The 16,828-nt window shown below is 57.6% G+C and overlaps 6 protein-coding genes across 6 annotated transcripts; 4 read left to right on the forward strand and 2 right to left on the reverse strand.

Moving 5' to 3' along the window:
• Window positions 1-236: 236 nt before the first annotated feature.
• On the forward strand, window positions 237-3,692 carry PHSY_006703 (hypothetical protein; the record flags this gene model as incomplete). Its single annotated transcript, XM_012337302.1, has 1 exon — window positions 237-3,692. The coding sequence occupies one exon, from the start codon at window positions 237-239 to the stop codon at window positions 3,690-3,692; it is 3,456 nt and encodes a 1,151-aa protein (XP_012192692.1).
• Window positions 3,693-4,204: 512 nt separating this feature from the next.
• Window positions 4,205-6,019, forward strand: PHSY_006704 (hypothetical protein; the record flags this gene model as incomplete). Its single annotated transcript, XM_012337303.1, has 1 exon — window positions 4,205-6,019. The coding sequence occupies one exon, from the start codon at window positions 4,205-4,207 to the stop codon at window positions 6,017-6,019; it is 1,815 nt and encodes a 604-aa protein (XP_012192693.1).
• Window positions 6,020-6,123: 104 nt separating this feature from the next.
• On the reverse strand, window positions 6,124-7,437 carry PHSY_006705 (hypothetical protein; the record flags this gene model as incomplete). Its single annotated transcript, XM_012337304.1, has 1 exon — window positions 6,124-7,437. The coding sequence occupies one exon, from the start codon at window positions 7,435-7,437 to the stop codon at window positions 6,124-6,126; it is 1,314 nt and encodes a 437-aa protein (XP_012192694.1).
• A 478-nt stretch (window positions 7,438-7,915) lies between these two features.
• On the forward strand, window positions 7,916-12,619 carry PHSY_006706 (putative protein of unknown function; the record flags this gene model as incomplete). The annotated part of the gene is made up of 1 exon (XM_012337305.1): window positions 7,916-12,619. One exon carries the CDS (start codon window positions 7,916-7,918, stop codon window positions 12,617-12,619), a length of 4,704 nt encoding a protein of 1,567 aa, XP_012192695.1.
• A 536-nt stretch (window positions 12,620-13,155) lies between these two features.
• Window positions 13,156-14,292, forward strand: PHSY_006707 (hypothetical protein; the record flags this gene model as incomplete). The annotated part of the gene is made up of 1 exon (XM_012337306.1): window positions 13,156-14,292. One exon carries the CDS (start codon window positions 13,156-13,158, stop codon window positions 14,290-14,292), a length of 1,137 nt encoding a protein of 378 aa, XP_012192696.1.
• Window positions 14,293-14,545: 253 nt separating this feature from the next.
• On the reverse strand, window positions 14,546-16,759 carry PHSY_006708 (hypothetical protein; the record flags this gene model as incomplete). Its single annotated transcript, XM_012337307.1, has 1 exon — window positions 14,546-16,759. One exon carries the CDS (start codon window positions 16,757-16,759, stop codon window positions 14,546-14,548), a length of 2,214 nt encoding a protein of 737 aa, XP_012192697.1.
• Between the last annotated feature and the right edge of the window lie 69 nt (window positions 16,760-16,828).

The following is a 16,828-nucleotide window of genomic DNA, read 5'->3' on the forward strand; positions in this document are numbered from 1 at the left end:
TCATCGAATCGACGGCCTTGTTGTTTCCCTTCGTGTTCGTATAAGAGGGTCTTCTTCATCATGTTCGCCCTCCGTTGACCGCCATCGGATACCTCTTCCGATTTCCACCGTAGCAGCCTCACCGCACCGTAGCTGTGTGTCGGTACTGACTCGCCGCACTTGCGCTCAGTCGTCGTAACCGCAGCTCGTGTATATCGCAGCGCCCGCGTTCCACGGCGAGCTCGCTCCGCGACACCATGTCTCTGCTCTCACCTTTCGGCTTTGGACAGAAGCACTCGTACTTCCACGTCGAACTTACAATACATGAGCTCACCAACGTTCCCCTTGTCACCGGCCTCTTTGCCTGCAAATGGAAGGTCAAGGGCTCCCACTCCTTGGCCAGTTTGCAGCATTCCGCAGCAGCAGCAGTTCACCAACAGACTTCGCGTGTTGTTTCCAGTGCATCGCGCAAGTCGCACACCACATCCACCAAGGATCCCGCCAGCAGCGTTCACGCCATCGATCACGAGTCTGGATCCTCCAACAATCTCTCCCTTGGTGCACCACATGAACACGGTCACGGCCAAAGACAGGCCAGCGGATCAACGAATGCCGATGCCGCTTCCATCTTCAGCCAATCCAGCAGAGATGCATCCCAGCACTCGGCTCACAAGCCTTCCTTTCTCTCCAACATGTTGCACCCGCACCACTCTCACCATGACGGCCAATCGCATCGCACCCCAGATGACGGCTCGCAGCCTTCGCCAGCGACACAGACCAAGTCTGCGGATCACACCCAGCCAAGCAGCAGCCAGGCTTCCTTGTCTACAGCCGACACAGCCGACGCAAGCTCCACTCACTCTCGATCGCGACGAGACAGTACCACAAGTCGCAAGACCTCCAACTCGCGCACCAAGTCATTGAAGGACCTCATGCATTCTAAGGGTGCAGACTCCCACCATCACAATGTTGATCCGCTCCTCTTCTTCAATCAGGAGCCCAAGGGCGAGACCGAGTTTGTCAAAGTCGAGGATCACAAAGTCGAGTGGGAACGCGACTTTCAGGTGGGCATGCGCATCGGTATCGGCAAGCCAAGAACATCTCCACCGCCCAGTCATCACGACAGTCCCTCCGTCTCGGCAAAGTCCAGCGCGAAGGACTTGCGATCGCGTGCACACCGCGAGCAGCATCTCGACGACCTGTCCACCGCCTGGGGCCGACTCACCAACTCGGAACTCAAACTCACCATCAGACAAGAGATGCCTGCCAACGTCAAATCCACTACCCACCCAAATGTGCTTGGCAACGTCGTCCTCGACCTCTCCGAATTCGCTCCCGACCCGCCCGTCACCAGCTCTAGCGGCCGACATCGTCATCACCAACATCACCGTCACCATCACCACCACCCGCATCACTACCACTACCATGCACACCATCCTCCTCATCATGGTCCCGGCGGCGAGCATTCGTACCGAAATCGCACTTGTCGCTCAGAGACGCGCAAGTTTTTGCTCAACGGCAGCAAGACCAATGCCACGGTCAAGATCACCATCACCATGACCTTCCTTGGCGGTGCAAGGGAGTATTTCGTCCCGCCCATCTCCAATGGTCTCATGGTCAATGGCCTAGGTTCTCTCATCGCCCCTGCTCTGCTCGAGTCGAGTCACGACAGTGCTGCTACCCAAGTCGCCAGCGGTCCAGCATCTTCAAAAAGCAGCGGCTCGGAAAGCAGCAGCCTCCGCCATGAGCCTATCCGCGCCAGCGCTTCGACGCGCAACCGCGAGCTCATGGGCTCCGGCTTGCCCAGTGCTAGCAGCTTCTCGCTTCACAAATTCGATTCGTCAGGACAGTCGCAGCACAACGTCTATGGTCCACCACTCCGTTCAATCTACGCCAAAAAGACGTGGACCAACCGCATCCCCGAGGAGAACCTCGTGGCTGCTGCCCCTGGCTTGGAAGAGACAAAGCGCAAGCCAAAGCGTACATCTGAGGCGTCCTTCCTCACGAGTCGCACTCAAGGCGATCGTGCGCCGGACGATGTCATCAACGCCATCTTTAAGGGCATCCCTGTAGGCGGAAGTCACCTCGGCCGAGTCCGCGACGATGCCGCAGCCGCAAAGGTCGCAGCCGCTCGGGCAAGCAGAGCCGAACGAGCGACAGCTGCGCTGGACCTGCAAACGGGTCAGCCGCACATCAAAGCGAGCAAGTCGCCCGAACGCACACGGGAACGTATCCGCACCATCAGCTCGGCATCCAGTCTTTCCAAGAAGTCGGAACGCTCCTTCTCCTTTGGTCTAGGTCGAGGCAAAGACAAGGACAAGGACAAGGACAAGAAAAAGGAGAAGGAACCCAAGCGACAGGACAAAGGAAAGACCAACGACAAGGACACACCGAAAGCCCTCAAGGACGACAACAAGCCCGTCAAGAGTAAATCCACCACAGATGCAGAGAGCGTGTCTGGGCACAAGGTGCACGGTTTCCACCTCGGCGTTCCTGGCTCAGATGCAGACAAGGTGACGCCCAACTTGCTGGTCGAGTCTCCGTCGGCCTCCACGGACGCACTTCCGCGCACAAACAGCGATTCGGCCATCGCCATGGCCCCTCCCGTAGCACACTCTTCATCCCGGCGACTTTCATCTATACGCTGGGATCTGGGTGTTGCAGAGGACACAGCAAGTGAAGCTAAGCCCTCGCAGGAGACGACGCCAGTCGCTGAGACGCTCGCAGAGAAGGAAGAACGCGACCGAGCTGCCATGCCTCCGCCCCCGTCTGTCGTCGTAAATCATCCTTACATCCCTATCCGGGCAGGTGGTGTCACTGCCGCATCGTCGTCCGACGTTCAACTCGCCAAGCCTCCTTCCTCCGACGCCACAGAGTCGAACAAGACAGCTAATGCGGATGTCAAAGCTGATCAGGCTGGCAACGCGTTTCTGTCTCCAACGGCCTTGCCAACAACGTCGCGGGCTGCTTCGTCGGAAACGGTCAAGGATGCGGATGCTGCAAGCCTGCGCTCCGCATCGTCCTCCGTCCCTGGCGCAGGCGATGGCAGGAAGCTTAGCTCCAACGACCTTAAAGGTCTGTACCAAGCTGGACTTGCGATTCCTCAGAGCTTGTCGAACAGCACCGCCGTAGGTCTGGAGCGGCTCAAACGAACAAGCCGTGCCATTGGTCAATTCGCCAAAGATGCTGCCCGATCGAGCCGGCCCTCGTCGCGTCCAAACTCGAGCTCGAGCGCAATGCCTTTCCACGACAGTCAAGGAGTTTCTGGTCGCGAAAGGCAGTCCAAGGGCAACAGAGGTGTCGAGCCTTCCGAGGCCGCGTCCAAGGGCTGGCAAGGCGCAGGTTGGCTTCGACCCATCTCGACTGCACCCGTTCCGCTCCCACCTGGCTCGCCGGATCTGTCATCATCAGACGAAGAAGACTCGGAGCAGGAAGGGTATGCCGATGCAGGCTCGGACCCATTTAGCTCCCGCGCCTCCCGCGCCTCGGATGACGGAAGACGGTCTTCTGCGACCGATCAGACTGCTCTGTCAGACACCTTTGACACGCCAGGAGTCTCGGCGTCCGAGACGTTGAAGCCCATTCATAAGCGCGAGAACTCTTTCGCGTCCGTGTACCATGATGTCGAAGATGACAGCAGCTGGATCGAGTCGCAAGAGCCGCCGTTGAAGCCATCCGCCGCCGCCATCACACCAGCCACACTTCCTGCCTAAATTGTGTGTTGTAGTCACTTACTCTCTTCCGTCGCGTCCGCTCACCGACCGCTTTACACCCCTGTCATTGTCTGTATTTGTACTTCGTCCATCGCAAGCATTCTAATCGTGTTCTCTACATCTGTCTTTGGCCTGGTGAAGCGAGTTGCTGGTGTTGTTCGCTTAGTGTGGCTCGAGGATAAGGCAGGGCAAAATCTATAAAACTTGATGTTGTTAGGCCGACAAACACCATCTCGAATGAAAACAAATGTGTGCGGTGGAGGTCTGTTCGCGAATCGGATTTGTGATCGACCGACCGCGCGTCTCGGCGAGTGAGAAAGCGACAAAGTGCCATCTGCTGCTGTTGAGAGCTCCTCTTCTCAAACATCCAACACCAACACCTCCTTCTTGCTTCGCTCGTCTCATCGTTTTGCGGACGTGCTGTGCCGATCGTCTGCACAGTCGCCCTCTTCTGCTCCGACGAAACAACTTCCCGCAACATCAAACTTCGAATCTGACGACCACTCACAGCCATGCCAGAGCCAGTCAAGGCAGTCAAGGAGGATACTCCCGCTGCAACAGCGACCAAATCAGCCGATGCACCTGCTGTCAAGCCACCGAGCGAGAAGGAGCAGCTCCTTGCGCTCCTTCGTCACAACTTTTTGCTGATCGAGCGTAGCGTCTCGCATATCGAACAGCGTTTCACCGCTCGTGTGCTCCGAACTTTGCCCTACGTCAGGAGAAAGGTCAATGCCTACCCTGACGTGCTGGCGCTCGCGGTGCAGGAAGGTATCCTCGCAAACGGGAAGGACGAGTCATCAAATCAAAAGCACCTCCTGTCTCTGCTGCCTGCACCGTACAAGCCCGAGCCCCCCTCCGCTCCTGCTGTCAGCGCCAACTCCGCCGCGGCTTCCGATGCGATGGATGTAGACTCAGCTGAGCCGAAAGCCGAAGCAGAGAAGGACTCCAAGGACGCCAAGACCTCTGCAGCTGCCACCGCTGCACAGCTGTCGAAGCCCGCTCAGAGGCAAGCTGAAGCTCAGCCCGAGCTGGTCGCCTACCTTCGCCTGCTTGCGCTCGTCCATCTCATCGACAACAAGAAGCTTGATGCCGCCTCGGACGAGGCAGTCGCTTCCATCTCGACCATCACCGCCCAGAATCGAAGGACGCTCGACCACCTCGCGGCCAAGACCATCTTCTACCTTGGAAGGGCTCAGGAACTCAAGGCGGAGCAGGCGCACGCAAAGGGCGCCCACGCCGAAGGCGGTCTCACCTCGATCCGAAGCCAGCTGCTCGGCTTGCAGCGAACTGCCTCGCTCCGTCACGACCCTGAGACCGAAGCGACCATCATCAACTTGCTGCTCAGGTCTTACATTGTTGAGGCCAACCTGTACGACCAGGCCGACAAGCTGGTAGCTCGAGCGCCTTTCCCGCGATCAAGCGCAAGCAACCCTCAGGTGGCTCGATACGACTATTACGTCGGACGCATCCGTGCGGTGCAGCTCGACTATACACAGGCTCACGTGCATCTGCAGCAGGCTATCCGACGTGCTCCTCAGGCTTCGCTTCCGCAGGAGTCGAGTGCTGCTGGTGGCGATGGTGCTGGAACCGGAGCTGCTGCCACTGCAGCTATCGGCAAAAAGGAGACGAGCGCCAAGACAGACGCGCTTCCGGTGGGTCAATCCCAGCCGGCAGCCGGCTTCTTGCAGACGGCTCACAAGTTCTTGGTCGTCGTCGAGCTGTTGATGGGTGAGATCCCGGAACGATCCATCTTCCGAACCCCGGTTCTGCGCAAGGCTCTGTCGCCCTACCTGGAGATCGTTCAAGCCGTACGCGTCGGTGATCTCCAGCGTTTCCAGTCGACACTCCAACAGCACAACAAGCTCTTCCAGACGGACAAGACGCTGTCGCTCATCGTCCGACTTCGACACAACGTCATCAAGACGGGGATCCGAATGATCTCGCTCTCCTACTCGCGCATCTCTCTCGCCGATATCACGCACAAGCTGCACCTCGAATCCGAAGAGGATGCCGAGTACATTGTCGCCAAAGCGATCCGAGACAATGTGGTCGATAGCAGAGACACGCGGGTCGACCATGAAAAGGCCGAGATGGTGAATCGCGAGACCAAGGATCTGTACGAAACCGACGAACCGATGCAGCAGTTCCAGCAGAGAATCCAGTTCTGCCTGCAGCTGCACAATGAGAGTGTAAAGGCGATGAGGTACCCGTTGAACGGACACAAGAAGGAGCTCGATAGTGTCGCAGAGGCGCACGAGAGGGAGAGAGAGTTGGCGGCTGAGATCGCAGATGGAGAGATGGATGACAGCGATGATGATTGGGCGTGAAGATGTGTAGTTGGAATGAAGACAAGGTTTGCCAAAAGTTGCAAGTGGTTGTGTGATTGACTGTGGGTGATGTGTGAGAACAGCATGTAGCAAAGAGGTGCGCGTCAAGTCTTGTTTGGCTCGATGCACGATGGTGGTCTCTCGTCCAGCTGACTGCCATCGCGCTCGGGTTGTTGAAGAGGCTCGTCCTGAGCTGGTGCTTCGGATGTCGCAGCAGCGATTGCCGACGCCTTCTGTTGCTGAAGTTGTTCCTGCTGCTCGAGATGCTCCTTTGCCGCCTTCCTGACCTTCCTCTCTGCCGCTCTGATCATCTGTTCTTCCTCCGAGATCTCTTTCCGCTTGTATTTACCTCTTCCCAACCCAGACTCGGCTTCGCCTACCGTGGGGTTCGAGGTCAAAGCCTCTAGTGTGCTCTTACTAGACGCTTCGGTCACGTTGACGTGAGCACCACCAGTGGCTAGCGCTTGCAACCTCTTGTACGCGTCTTCGTTGCCCACCGTTTCTCGCGATTTCGGATCGTACAAGGGCCTGAAGAGGATCCTCTTTCTCGTCGTGCTCGAGCTGACATTCGCCCGTCCATCCGCTGGCGGTATCGGTTGCAGTCTGTGCTGCTTCCCTCTATCTCGAGTCGGATCGAAGTCATCCTTCAGAACGATCTCGGTGCCAAACATTTGCATCAGACTACCGCGCAAAACTGTATCGTTGATCTTCATCAACGGTGTTGACGTATCGAGTCCTGTCATGCTGAGATGTTTGCCCGCTCCTAGATGTGTACTATTAGTGGAAGCTTGAGCGGTGTTGGTGGAGGTTTCGGCAGAAGTGTTGGTGGTACCACGGGTAGATCGAACGGATCTAGTGCTCGACGATGCAGCAGCGGCGGAGGGAGTAGGATCGATGTAGTCCAGCCCGCCAGAGTAGCCGAGCAAGGCTCGTTTTGCGATACGCTCAGCTCCCAAATCGAGTGTGATCAGCTCTTCGGTGTCGGAAAAGGACCATGACGAGCTGTCGGATTCGGCGCCCGAGTCGTGGGAGACGGTGGACGATGGATCGATGGGTGTCGAGGTGGACGGTCCGGCGCCGAACGTGTCTGTGGGAAGGCGATGCCAGGATGAATCGATGATGGGTGCTGGAGCCATCGTAGAGGTGTATTTGGTACAGAACCCAATGGCAATGGGGCTGCACGAGCTGCGAAGCCGTATAGATCGATGGATGAAGAAGGTGTCGCGAAGGCAAAGTGAGTCTGTTGAGAGCCGCTTCAGGGTCCTGTTGGTCTCGCCTCGCAGTTTAACAAGCAGCGATATGTTCTGAACTGCTGTGATGTGGAGGAAAATATTAATAGAGCGTTGAAATGTAAACGACAGGCTCGGGAGCTGTGGCAGTTCATGCAAGGGTGCAGAACTGCCCCGCCTTGAGCGCATGCTTTTGTCTTGGGGTTTCAGCTCAGAGAAATTTACACACGGCACAGGATGCGGATAGGAGCCGAGCAGCTCCTCGCTCAGTTTAGTGCGGCGTGAACGTGAGAGAGCACACTGCACGTTGGCCGCCCAACACTCTCAATCAACACTTGGCCTCACTTTGCCTACAGTATCCAGCTTTGCTCTCACAGTGTCCCTCCCCATACTTACTCACATCGGACCATCCGATCAAAGTCTACAACACTCGATCGCACATCACGGAATCACAGGGTCACTTTTGTTCACGACAGAAGAGTCCTACCTAAGCCACGTAACGCCAACTCAGCAATGCAGTAAGAAGGCTTCGTCGGATGCAGCTGCCGACATTTGCGTAGTCAGCGAGCGACGATCTCGACTCAGCATCAAATCCACCACCACCAACACCACCACTTGAGCTAACGCATCAGCACTTCAAGCAGCCTGCCCGCGCTAGCTCTTGACAATGCCGTTCGCCTGGACACACGATCGGGCGGCTGCGCCTTCGACGTCGGCGGCCCCTTCAGGTCGTATCTCGGCCTCTCCTACAGAGACGAGAAGAGCCAACGGCCATCGTCGCGGCTTGCCACACTCTACTTCCCTTTCCTCAAATGTCAGCGACTTCAGCACCAGTGGGCGAAGTGCTTCGGGCTCGCACTTCTCAACAGCACCACCACCTTCCTCGTTATCTCTCGCCAAAGCTTCCACCTCTGCTGCGCTCGTCAGTACCGACGAGAGCGACGACTTTCGACGCTTCTTGGACGAGGCTCTGGCCAAAGACGATCTGCAGCGGCGCAGGCAGGCGAAAAGAGCTGCAGCCAACCTTGCCGCTCCGGGGACTCAAGCTTCGAGAAGACCGGGGGCGGCCGAGTCTCTACGTAGGGTTGCCAGCTCTTCAACTCTAAACAGCATCAACAGTCAACAGGCAGCAACTGCTCGAATTGACCAGATTCCAGCGCAGAGCAGCAGCATGAGGCAAACGTCGACGTTGACCGCCGCTGCTGCTTCCAGAGCGCCGAGGTCGATCTCGAACTATTCAGTCACGTTCCGAAACCCTACCAGCCAATTTTTGGAACAGCTGTCGGTTGAAGCGCAAACGCCCGAGCTGGGAATCGACGATACTCCGATCAGCGGAAGGTCCGTCGACACCAAGAATCACCTCACGGCTCTCGGCCATGCAGCACAGCTTCAAAGTCGAAGCGCTTCAGCATCGCACTCGACAAGGGCTGCGACGATCAAGGGCAAAGCTCCTGCTGTACAACAGCCGACTCGTTCCTCCACTATCGCGGTGGAGACTCCGACAGCGACTGCTTCCAGACCGACAAATGCGGCTCCACAGCCATCAGTATCAGCTTCGCCACGGTCTCCACAGGCTGCTCCAACCAACACGCTTCGAATCACCTCCCCAACTGTTCTGTCGCCTAGACGTAGGCCTCAGAGCTACATCCACAAACCGCCTTCGGAGGCCTCTGGTGTTGTGTCGCCAAGAAAGTTGGGGGCTACAGGTTTGGGACACGGCCTACCCACCTCGCCAGGTACGTCGCCAATACAAGCGAAGCGTAGCGCTGATCAGATGGAACGCAGCGCATCGTTGCAGCCGAGCGCCAAAGACGAGGAGACCACGAACGAGCTGCCTGCTCAAGTTGTCCAACAGAGTCCAAATCAGTCTGCATCCCGCAGAAGGACATGGTTCGGTCTCGGATGGGCTGCTGAGTCGGAGGCGAAAACGCAGGATCCACAGGACGAGCCTATTCTTGCAGCGGAAGCGATTAAGGACCAGCCGCCTCCTCCTATGAATGAAGACGAAGCTGCTTTCAGGAAGTCGCTCGGATACCCTGACTCCAGCCAGTCAGCGGATACGAAGGACGACGTGCCAAAGGTCTTCCCAGGAGGTCGAGATTCCGATGCAACAATCAAGGCTGAGTCCCAGCTGGCTCAAGTACCGATCAGAGAGAGACGCGCATCTTGGCTACCTTGGCGAAGCGTTGCACCTCTTTCTGCCGGCGAGACGACGAGCTCTGCAGCTGAAGACAAGGTCGATGGCTCTGCTCAACAGAAAGAACAGCAGCAGAGCGGCGAGCTCCAAGAATCAGGGTCCGCAGCGTTTGGTGAAGCAAAGACTCAGGGAGAGTCGGCGGCTGCGGGCGACGAAGTGGAGGACACCGTCACGTACCGAACCGTAGTGAAACGAGGCTGGATGGGGGCGCGCTACGAAGTGCAGGAGCCCGTCACCAATTCGCGCGACGTCTTCAATCATCCCTCAGGAAACGAAGCGCAAGCCTCTGGAGACGGTACCGCATCTACCCAAAGGAACGACGAGGAGCAAGCCGGGGCCCAAGCTTCTCAGTCACAGCCTGCTCAGCCTGCAGCGTTGTATCCCCCGCCTGCTGCTGCAGGAGACGCGGACGCCCACGTGAGACAGACCAGCGGGACCTGGCGATGGAGATTCTGGTCAGGACACGAGGACCGGCCAGAAGTCGAACCCATATCCGCTGCTCAGCAGCTGCAAGTTCCAGACACTTTGTCCGCACCTCCAGCCGCTCCTGCCGAACAGGCGCGCACGGAGGTTGACACAGCCGTGCCCATGGATATCGATCAGGACGGCCCGGCGGCTGACGCGACAACAGTGCCGGACGGCGGCTCGTGGACGTATTCGTCGTATGTTGCTAGCTGGGTTCCCACATGGGTGTACAACGCTCAACAGCAGCAGGAGGCCGCGGCCAGCGCTGATGCTGCGCCGGCCGAGGAGGTGGACGCAGACACGGGTGCAAGACTTGCTGTCAGGACTGATAAAGGCCACCCACGCACACCTGCTGAGCAAGTCAAGGCTGATGCGCTTGCGCGCGATACCTCTGCCGCCGTCTTCGACGCCAACAAGGCTGTTCTCAATGACTCCACGCGTAGTGGCTGGATCAAGTTCTTCGCATCTCGCAGCGCCAATCTCCCGCGAGAAGCACCTGAAGCTATCACGGATGGCGATGGGGTGGAGGTGATGGATATCAGCGAGATGGAAAGTGCCGCTCGGCCCGCAGCGGCTCGCACCATCGCACCGAGCAACGGTCGTCTCACGCCGGATGTGTCTCGGGCGCCCCGACCTAGAACGACGACGGGAGGCAGCTTGGCAGGCTCAAAAGCATCGTCCCTTGCTGGAGATGCAGAAGCGCCTCGCCCGGCCACACCGCTGTCGACGAGCAAGGAGAGCGTCAAGAATCTTACCAAGACGGCTATCACCAAAGCAGCCAATGTCAAGGCAGCTGCGAACTTGAGTCTCGGGAAAGGAAAGCGAGGAGAAGCATCTCAGTCGGGCGGTGCCGATGCTGGAAGCAGCTCGCAGCCGGCAAAAGATATCAGCAAGAAAGTTGCGCCTAATGGTTCTGGACCGTCTCGATCCGGCGCTTCCACTCCGACACGGTCCGCTAACGGTCCTGGACCCATCGCTCCGGCGAATTTGGTGTTGCCATCATTCGATGACACGTTCGCAAGAGCGCCGAGGATGTGGGCCCCCAAGGTGGGAGTGCTAGAGAGGACGCTCAGTGCGGTCAACAGCTATCTATTCAGCAAGGTGCCCGATCTGGAGCGTATGAAGCGACCGACGCGCTTCTCGACGTACGGCGAGTCTAGCCTGGGGTCCAGTGCATCGTCTTTCAAGGGAAATGCGGCTTCGTTCGCAGGTGGCAGGCCAGTGCAACGGCTGGCAGGTAAAGCCAAAGCCACCGGGGCAGGGTCGAGCAAGGACAAGGGTGTCGAGACGGCTCTAAAAGAAGTTGCGGAGTCGGCCCAGCGTCTTCCTCGTGCCTGGTCGACAGTCGGCATGCCCGAACGAGCGCAGACGAGGGGCACGGCCGGAACTGGCAAAATCGTCGTCATCGGTGTGCACGGTTGGTTCACACAGAGCATCTTCAAAAACATGATTGGCGAGAATACGGGAACGTCGGCCAAATTTGCGGCCATGCAGACCGACTCGATCCGTCGGCATTTCCTGGAAGCTGGGCTGGAGCTGAATCCGGAGGCGATCACTGCGATCTCGTTGCAAGGCGATGGCAAAGTTGCCGATCGTGTAGACCGCTTATTCTCGGAGCTGATCAGCAGGCCCAATTGGGTGAACGACCTCAAGACCGCCGACGCGATCTTCCTTTCCGCACATTCGCAGGGTGCCATTGTTGCTACGCAGCTTCTTGCCCGTCTGATCGAGCAACGTCATGTTCGAGCAGAAAGCACACGCATCTGCCTGCTCGCCATGTGTGGTATCCACCATGGTCCCTTTGCGCACCTCAAGTCTTCCATCACGGCCAGCTACATCAACTACTTCGAGACTGCAGCTGCCAAGGAGCTGTTCGAGTTCCAATCGTCGTCTACCGCTGTTGCTCAACAGTACACGGCAGCACTCAAGATCGTGCTAGACGCTGGCACCAAGTGCGTCTATGTCGGGTCGACGGATGACAATGTGGTACCGATCTATTCGGCGCTGAATTCGAGCAACAATCATCCGAGCATCTTGCGCGCGCTTTACATCGACGGGCAGGCGTTCCCCAAGGTCGATTTCCTGACGAATCTGCTGGTGCTATGCGTGGCGGTGAGGAATGCTGGGCTGAGCGACCATAACTTGTTGACCCTGTTGTCGGCAAGTGTGGCGGGCAGTTTGTATGGTGGATTAGGACATTCTAAAGTGTATGAGGAGAAGGCGGTGTATGATCTGGCGACGAGATACTTGTTCGAGGTGACGCATCCGTTGAACGAGCCTACGTTTGTACCTGGTCCGCCGGGTATCAGTACGAACTCTTCCGCTTCGGGAGCGGGATCATCGACGGCGCGCCGTGCAGCAGGTGCAGACGAAGGCAAAGCAGTGACGTTGGTCTCGGAAGCATTCGAGGCTCAACGTTGGAACCCTTACGAACTGCCGTGGTCGCTTCGTGGCCTGTTCGAGGACAAACACGTTCGCAGTCTGTTCGCGGAGGACATGTTGAATCTGTTGCAAAGCTACGATGAGTGGAAACCGGATAGCAAGAGCAAAGCGTTGAAAGATCTACAGTGGAGGTTGGCGCCGGTGAAGAGCATCAAGCCGCCCGAGGTTGAGGCCGATGAGGAGGAGGGAGGCGGAGGAGCGCAGAGTGGAGATGCGAAGGAGACGGAAGCGGCTACTGCGGGGTCTGGGAAAGGGTCTAAGCTCTGAGTGTGAAGAAAATAGCATTTGGTGTCACTGCGAATACAGACGGGTGAATTCATACATGATGATAGGCGTTGTGAGAAGTGAGAGATGTTCCTGTGACCTGGTATGGGGGGTGAGGATGAGGTAGATAGAGGTCGGGGTCGAGTTGCGGAAAAAGCGCGGAGGGCGCGAGGTTGCCGAGTTGTGACGCGTAAATTGAACGTCAAAGCGCGCCACGAGTGAAAAAGAAGACGGAGACCAACACCATCATCTTCTTGACCAGATCGACATCAAACCTTGCACCTCTCTTAACAATCTCTCAGCAACTTGATCCATCGGCCGCATCGCGTACATCCTTTTCAGCATACTCCATATCTCGGGTATTCAATCACGATTGAGGCTGCATACGACCCGACACATCGAAGTGGTCCTCCGGGAGCGAAGATCGATTCGAAGATCCAAGGACCTTAATACAGGTGCTTTGCGGGAATAAGTCCGCCTGTTTCGCTCGAGAAGTGTGAAGCTTATCCGCAACACCGACAAGACGACGAAATACAACAATGCTGATCGCACTTATCGGACCACCTGGGGCGGGCAAGGCGACAATCGCGCACTTTCTCGCAGAACAGCATGGATTCCGCTTGCTCCGCATCGACTCGAGCTCACCGTCTGGACCTACAGCTACCGCATCATCCTCTGAAAAGCAATCGACGGATGCAATCACTCTGCCCAACTCGAAAGTGATGCTGGACTACGTGACCGATCGATGGGATTCGCCTTTTGTCACTCTCGACCTGACCACCGTTGCCGACCTAGATGCGTTTATCAAGCGGCCGTTCTTCCTGTGCGTCGAAGTAGCAGCACCCCTGCTGATGCGCTGGGAGAGGTACACGTCCAAGCACAGAACAGTCTCTTTGGAGGACTTTGTTGCATTGGACGACGAGCTTTCGTACGGCGGTCACTCGCTTTCGCAGACGAACGGAAGTGTACCTATGCTAGCTCGCGGATCATCCAGCAGCTCGCTCATCGGTGGTAACGGCATCATCGACAACATGTCGAGCATATCTCTCCAGCCCTCCTCCACATCATCCTCAGGTCTGACAAGTCTACGACGCTTCACCCACCTGCTCATCAACAACTCCTTCCCCCACCTCTCGCATCTCCACTCGCACCTAACCACCCTCAACCTCCCTTCCACGGAACGTCTCCGCCCCTGCTGGGATACCTATTTCCTAAAACTCTGCAACCTCGCCTCTCTGCGTTCCAACTGCATGAAACGTCGTGTCGGCGCCGTCCTCGTCAGCTCCAACCGGATCCTCGCCACGGGCTACAACGGCACCCCCTCGGGCCTCCGAAACTGCAACCAAGGTGGATGTGCCCGATGCAACAACACCCTCGTCGCAGAGGGCAAGTCCGGCAATGCGTGCGGTCAGAATTTGGAAGAATGCCTCTGCCTCCACGCTGAGGAGAACGCACTGTTGGAGGCGGGAAGAGCAAAGATCGCTATGGGTGGCGAAAGGGATATGGGCGCTACGATGTATTGCAACACGTGTCCGTGTTTGAGGTGCGCGGTCAAGATTATTCAGACGGGAATAAGGAAAGTGGTGTACCAGCTGGAGTATAGTATGGACAGTAGGACGAAGATGATCTTTCAGGAGGCGGGGGTGGAGATACGGCAGTTTCACCTGGACGCGTGAAGCGACCATTCGAAAGGAGAGGGGGTAGGGGGTATGGGAAGCATCGTCGTGTCTAGAATACGATCGCTTGCCACGACGTCCCTTTGTGCGAGACAGAGTGTTTGTGTTTCAGTGGCCGCAAAACGTGAGGATCACTCTGGAAGAGAGCATACCCTCAGGCGCTGAACAGCGATCTTGTGTGACAAAGTGTGTGTGTGATTGCAGAAAGAGCGAGAGCTGTGACCAAGCCGTCCCTCAACTTTAGATCGAGAGTCTAATGCGCCATCAGATCCGAAACGACACGTCTCGACCGCTCGTCGTCCACCTCTTCCAATGCGATGCCCCCCACACGCCCCAGTACGTCTTGTTGCGAATGATGGAGCACCCACTCCACGAAACCTGACTTTTCAAGCTTCGCCTTTGCCTCTCCCGTCTTCGCCATTGCCCGTTGTATCACCTTATCCAACGCGCCTCTCTGCCTCGAAAGCAAATGCAGAACGATCAAGAGACTCGGCAATTCGATCCCCGTCGTTTCCTCCTCGACGTCATCCAGCGTGAAGAAGAGCAGCCTGCGGAAAGCCTTCAAGCTCCTCATCCACGCATCGCCTCCCACCTCCACGAACGCATGTTGTTCTTCTTCCTCCATCATCCATTTGTCCCCCGCCCTTGCGGTCCGCTGATCACCAACGAGTTGTGACAGGGCAAACTCGAGCTCGGTCATGTCCGTCGCCAGTCGCAGTTTGACCGCATCCCCCTCCTGCTCGGGGAACGCGAATATCGATGCGTGAAGGCAAAACGTTCCCACCGTCAACGCCGCCACCCTGTGCGCGACTGCGGTACGCAGTTCGGCGGGGTAGAGTGGCAGCAAGCGTTCGTGAAGGAACGAAACGACGTCGCAGATCGAGGATGCGTAGGGGGAGGCGCCGGTGGTGGAGTCGATGGAGACGCCGCGTTCCGCTTTGTAAGCGGAAGCGAGTTGAAGGTGCATCTTCGACATGGTGGTGGAGATTGTGGTGCGGATGTGGTCCATCAGAGGCTGGAGGAAGGATGTTCGTGCTGAAGTGGCGATGGATTGCGCTAGGATGTTGAGTTGGATTGCTGCGTAGCTGGTGGATGACGGTTTGGTCGGAGCGAGTGCTGTAGTGGTGGCAGATGTCTGAACAACGCCATCTTGATCCGCAGCGACGCTTGCGAAGCCTTGCGATAGCGTGTAGGCGAAACGCACAAGACCAGCATTCCACGTCTGACCCTGCGTCGCCCGCTCTCCACTCAGCGCCCATGCACCGTCGTCTTTCGCCGCCACAGCGCCGAGACGTGCGACGAATCGATCCACCAAATCCACGCACCGCACTACCACGGCTTTCGATAGCAGCGGGTCAAAGCGTGTCGTGTCCAACACATTGGCAATCGATCGTACCACCGCTTCCGCTTCCTCCTCCCCCGGTACCATTCTCGAACCGCCTACCTGCTTCAAAACCTCGGCGATCCTCTCCGTAGACTTCTCCACATACCCCTTCTCCAACCTCACCAAGCTCTTCATCAGAATCACCGTCTCCGCACTCTGATTCGTCGTCCCATACTGCACATCCGCGTACACCGAGATCTTTGCGAAAAACTCCTGCACCATCCTCACCAACCTCGGATACCCATCTCCGCCTCTCGACCCGCTCGACAGCAGCTGCATCAACCAAGCCGACCTCGCGCACGCGCTCTCCACCTGCTGCTCCACGCTCTGCGCCAGCGTCAGCCAGAACATCTTGCTCGGCTTGTCCCCCAACACCTCCAACGCAGCAGCGAGAAAGTTCACGCCCGTCTCGCCATCGTTCTTCAGCTTGAGAACCTTTTCGAGCAGATACACCTTGCTGCACACCGCACCCATCTCGGTGACGATGAGCGATTCGAGCCTGGTCCACACCGCGTCGGAGTACCTCTGCTGATGACGGAGAAGGTCGTCTTCGCTGGCGGTGGCGGTGTTGGTGCGACGCGCGCCGCGGTAGGTGGAGTAGGAGGGAGCGGTGGAGGATGGCAGGTCGAGTGAGGGGAGCGGTTGGTTGAGTTGTCGGGAGATGGCTTCGAGGTCGAACGCTGCGGCTGTGCGTTCCTTGACGACCTCGGTGAGGTCGTTGAGCAGATCCTGCACCAAGGTCGGCAGCATGCGGAGGTTGAACGCCGTTTGCAGGGAGGATGAGAGCATGAGCGGGGAGAGGTCTCGGAGGCCGCGGACGATCATATCCTCCATGTAGTCGATGATGGTTTTGCGTGCGCTATCGATCGTCGGAACGATATCCTGGATCAGCTTTAGGCCGAGCAGTGAGGGAGTTGTTCGTGAAGTCTTTTCAGCGTCGAGCAGGGCTGTGAGTTCAGCGACGAGCAAAGCGGCTCGGGAAAGATCCCTTCCATGAACCTGACCGACCACGGCGTCCTCCGCATTCCCTTCCCCCTCCCCCTCTCGCGTCGCCCTCTCTTTGCGCTGGAAAAGAACCTCCATCTGACCCTCCAACCGCCTCGCCAAGGCCACCACCCCCCTCGTCCTCCCCACCAGCTCCCCCGCCCCCTC

This window comes from Pseudozyma hubeiensis (assembly GCF_000403515.1).
Source record: "Pseudozyma hubeiensis SY62 DNA, scaffold: PHS59, whole genome shotgun sequence".
Classification (NCBI taxonomy): domain Eukaryota; kingdom Fungi; phylum Basidiomycota; class Ustilaginomycetes; order Ustilaginales; family Ustilaginaceae; genus Pseudozyma; species Pseudozyma hubeiensis.